Source organism: Coregonus clupeaformis, chromosome 29 (genome assembly GCF_020615455.1).
Source record: "Coregonus clupeaformis isolate EN_2021a chromosome 29, ASM2061545v1, whole genome shotgun sequence".
Classification (NCBI taxonomy): Eukaryota; Metazoa; Chordata; class Actinopteri; order Salmoniformes; family Salmonidae; genus Coregonus; species Coregonus clupeaformis.
The window spans coordinates 47,414,023-47,419,022 of NC_059220.1; the positions used below are offsets into that span (position 1 = coordinate 47,414,023).

The 5,000-nt window shown below is 44.3% G+C and overlaps 1 protein-coding gene across 2 annotated transcripts in view; it reads left to right on the plus strand.

Annotated features, from left to right (window-relative positions):
• The window catches only part of LOC121531678 (probable E3 ubiquitin-protein ligase MID2), a 191,428-nt gene that overhangs the window by 63,313 nt on the left and 123,115 nt on the right, over positions 1-5,000 (plus strand). For both annotated transcript variants that reach the window (XM_041837050.2, XM_041837059.2), the window contains exon 2: positions 223-1,028. In XM_041837050.2, the coding sequence (XP_041692984.1) occupies positions 279-1,028 (750 nt within the window). In that variant the 5' untranslated portion in view covers positions 223-278. The remainder of the gene's footprint in view (positions 1-222; positions 1,029-5,000) is intronic.

Here is a 5,000-nt window from a genome sequence, read left to right on the forward strand (position 1 = left end):
TACCCAGCTAGTCTCATTATTCAGTCTGCCATTCCACATCTCTACCCAGCTAGTCTCATTATTCAGCCTGCCAGCCCCATCTCTACCCAGCTAGTCTCATTATTCAGTCTGCCAGTGAGGCATAGCGATTTAGCGTCCTAGAATAGCAGTGGAGCTATACATACTTTTTTTCTATGTTCTCATAGTCAACCCTCTGTCTCTGTTCTCCTCTTCCTCTTTCAGGTGACTGACCAGCTTCCCTGGGATTTGATGTCACCTCTAGATTGGTTCTACTGAAGATGGAAACACTGGAGTCTGAGCTCACCTGCCCAATCTGCCTGGAGTTGTTCGAAGATCCCCTGCTCTTACCCTGCGCCCACAGCCTGTGTTTCAACTGCGCCCACCGCATCCTAGTCTCCCACTGCTCGTCCAACAAGCCTCTAGAGTCCATCTCCGCCTTCCAGTGCCCCACCTGCCGTTACGTCATCACGCTGAACCACCGCGGTCTGGAGGGCCTGAAGCGCAATGTGACCCTGCAGAACATCATCCACCGTTTCCAGAAGGCCTCCGTCAGCGGCCCTAACTCCCCCAGTGAGAGCCGGCGCGCCCCAGGTCTCCCCGGAGGCCACAGGCCCTATAGCAGCAGTGGAGGAAGCTCTGGCAGCCACAGCGCACGCTCCAGCCCGGCCCAGCCTTCCTCTCATCAGCAGACCGCCACCATGTCTCTGGAGCACCGTATCAGCTGCCAGTTCTGTGAGCAGGACCCGCCGCGCGAGGCGGTCAAGACGTGCGTGACCTGCGAGGTGTCGTATTGTGACAGGTGTCTTCGTGCCACGCACCCCAATAAGAAGCCGTTTACCAGCCACCGGTTGGTGGAGCCGGTGCATGACGCCCACCTGAGAGGCCTCACCTGTCTGGAGCATGAGAATGAGAAGGTTAATATGTACTGCATCGTGGATGACCAGCTGATATGTGCCCTGTGTAAGCTGGTGGGACGACACAGAGAACATCAGGTCTCCTCTCTCAGCGAACGCTTCGACAAACTCAAGGTGAGCCACTCCTTCTCTTGAATACACAGATCACATACTAACTGTGTTTGAAGGGTTTGATTCCAAAATGCAATATATCCATTTTTCAGAAATGTTGGTAAATTGACATTCATTAAAAACACATCTTTGTGAAAGCGATAAAGCTATTATTGGTTTAATCTTGCCAGGACATGGGCTTAATCAAAAGACAGACATGATTTTGTTTGAAATATTGCAAGGTTATTTTATTTCAGAGAGACAAATAATCATGTTTTGTGTCAAAACGCTATACATCCACCACAAACAACAGAACTCCAATAGAACAAGTATCCTGCTTGGTTTGAAACAGTTACTTATGTAATAAAGGATAAATATATAAATAAATATTAAAATAATCAATTTGTTTCAACCACATTGTGCAAATATAACATAGATTATTTATTGTATCCACAGGGTGAGCAGTGTATACAATGTGTGTTTTTCTTTTTGGACATTTAAGCAACTTTTTGAAAAATTTTATGGGGGTCTAACAGGTTTTTTCGTTAGGGTAAATCAAGGGAAGCTTTCTGAGTTTGATTATATGCACTTTAAGAAATAATAACAACATTGAAAGTCTGTCGCAATTAATTTGCCAGTCAGGGATGGATTGATTCTTATTGTAGGAGTGACACAGCCCTCTGACGACACAGCCCTCTGACGACACAGCCCTCTGACGACACAGCCCTCTGACGACACAGCCCTCTGACGACACAGCCCTCTGACGACACAGCCCTATGACACAGCCCTCTGTATATTTCCAGACAGCAGCCTATTATTGTTTTCTGTCCCTGGATCTTGGCTCTCTCTTTTTACATTTAAATTTTTTACATTTTAGTCATTTAGCAGACGCTCTTATACAGAGCGACTTACAGTTAGTTTATATTTTTCATACTGTCCCCCCGTGGGAATCGAACCCACAACCCTGGCATTGCAAACGCCATGCTCTATCAACTGAGCTACATCCCTGCCGGCCATTCCCTCCCCTACCCTGGACGACGCCGCCCATGAGTCTCCCGGTCGCGGCCGGCTGCGACAGAGCCTGGATTCGAACCAGAATCTCTAGTGGCACAGCTAGCACTGCGATGCAGTGCCCTAGACCACTGCGCCACTCAGGAAAGTTTCTTGTTTAGAAAGTTTCCTCTTTCGGTCAACAGGAACAGATATCACAGGCTCCAACAGGAACAGATATCACAGGCTCCAACAGGAATAGATATCACAGGCTCCAACAGGAATAGATATCACAGGCTCCAACAGGAACATACAGTGGGGAGAACAAGTATTTGATACACTGCCGATTTTGCAGGTTTTCCTACTTACAAAGCATGTAGAGGTCTGTAATTTTTATCATAGGTACACTTCAACTGTGAGAGGCGGAATCTAAAACAAAAATCCAGAAAATCACATTGTATGATTTTTAAGTAATTAATTTGCATTTTATTGCATTTTATAGATTCCGTCTCTCACAGTTGAAGTGTACCTATGATAAATATTACAGACCTCTACATGCTTTGTAAGTAGGAAAACCTGCAAAATCGGCAGTGTATCAAATACTTGTTCTCCCCACTGTATATCACAGGCTCCAACAGGAACATATATCACGTTCATAAGTGTGGAAAAAATATTTAGAGAAACCTAACTTACGACTGAACAGATAAATATAATGAAAATGATTCGCTAAATGACTCACTTTTGCGCCAGATGCAAAAACCATATGGAACGTTCCATCCACCTGGACAATGGATATAGTGCATCTTGGGAAAAAACTAGTGTGTTGGATATTACGTTTTGCAAAAAACACATTTTAAAGCACACCTAAATTAAATGTTTCAAAAGTTTGATAACAGACATATTTCATACACATATACGTCTGTCCACATTCATTCCGAGAATCAGCCAGTTTGTCCACAACCTAGACACTATTGACTATCCAGTCAGAGAGAGAGAGGGAGAGAGATAGAGAGAGAGAGAGAGCGAGGGAGGGAGAGAGAGACAGAGAGAGCGAGAGGAAGAGAGAGTGTCAATGTGAGAGAGGGAAAGAGGGAGAGAGAGAGAGAGAGAGAGAGAGAGAGAGAGGGAGAGAGATAGACAGGGGAGGGAGAGAGAGAGAGACAGAGAGATTCTGTCAGACTTGATCCCTGACAGTTAATCTCAGTAAGACTAAAATAATGGTGTTCCAAAAAAAAGCTCCAGTTGCCAGGACCACAAATACAAATTCCACCTAGACACTGTTGCCCTAGAGCACACTATAAACTATACCTACCTTGGCCTAAACATCAGCACCACAGGTAACTTCCACAAAGCTGTGAACAATCTGAGCAACAAGGCAAGAAGGGCCTTCAAAGGGAACATAAAACATGAAATCCCAATTAGGATCTGGCAAAAAAATACTTCTATCAGTCGATCCAGGAGGGCTTCTTAAAGAAAAACTAACAGGTCTGTGAGAGCCAGAATTCTTACTGGTTGGTAGGTGATCAAATACTTATGTCATGCAATAAAATGCAAATTAATTACTTAAAAATCATACAATGTGTACTCCTGAGTGGCGCAGTGGTCTAAGGCACTGCATCGCAGTGCTAACTGTGCCACTAGAGATCCTGGTTCGAATCCAGGCTCTGTCGCAGCTGGCCGCGACCGGGAGACTCATGGGCGGCGCACAATTGGCCCAGCGTCGTCCAGGGTAGGGGAGGGAATGGCCGGCAGGGATGTAGCTCAGTTGATAGAGCATGGCGTTTGCAACGCCAGGGTTGTGGGTTCGATTCCCACGGGGGGCCAGTATAAAAAAAATAAATAAATAAATGTATTCACTAACTGTAAGTCGCTCTGGATAAGAGCGTCTGCTAAATGACGTAAATGTAATTTTCTGGATTTTTGTTTTAGATTCCGTCTCTCACAGTTGAAGTGTACCTATGATAAAAAATTACAGACCTCTACATGCTTTGTAAGTAGGAAAACCTGCAAAATCAGCAGTGTATCAAATACTTGTTCTCCCCACTGTATAACGTAAAATACCAAATAATGCATGCAGAGCAGAATTAGGACTATACCCGCTAATTATCAAAATCCATAAAAGAGCAATTCAATTCTACAACCACCTAAAATAAACTGATTCTTAAACCTTCCATAGCAATGCCGTCACCTACAGAGAGATGAACCTGGAGAAGAGTCCCCTCAGCCAGCTGGTCCTGGGGCTCTGTTCACAAACAAAAACAGACCCCAGACAGCCCCAGGACAGCAACACAATTAGACCCAACCAAATCATGAGAAAACAAAAAGATAATTACCTGACACATTGGAAAGAATCAACAAAAAAACAGAGCAAAGTAGAATGCTATTTGGCCCTAAACAGACAATACACAGTGGCAGAATACCTGACCACTGTGACTGACCCAAAATTAAGGAAATCTTTGACTATGCACAGACTCAGTGAGAATAGCCTTGCTATTGAGAAAGGCCGCCGTAGGCAGACCTGGCTCTCAAGAGAAGACAGGCTATGTGCACACTGCCCACAAAATGAGGTGGAAACTGAGCTGCACTTCTTTACCATCCTGCCAAATGTATGACCATATTAGAGACACACGTTTCCCTCCGATTAGACAGACCCCATATCTATTAGGTGAAATACCACAGTGTGCCACCATAGCAGCAAGATGTGTGACCTGTTGCCACAAGAAAAGGGCAACCAGTGGAGCAGAAACCTTCATTATTTTCCCTTTCCTACTTCAATTATTTGCTTATTGTTACAACACTTAGCCAATAATATAACATTTGAAATGACTATATTATTTTAACTTTTCTGAGTGTAATGTTGTTTACCTCATTTCTGATTGTTTATTTCCCTTTTGTTTATTGTCTATTTCACTTGCTTTGGTAATGTTTCCCATAATGCCCATAAAGCCCTTTGAATTGAGAGAGAGAGAGAGAGAGAGAGACAGAGAGGGAGAGAGAGAGAGAGGG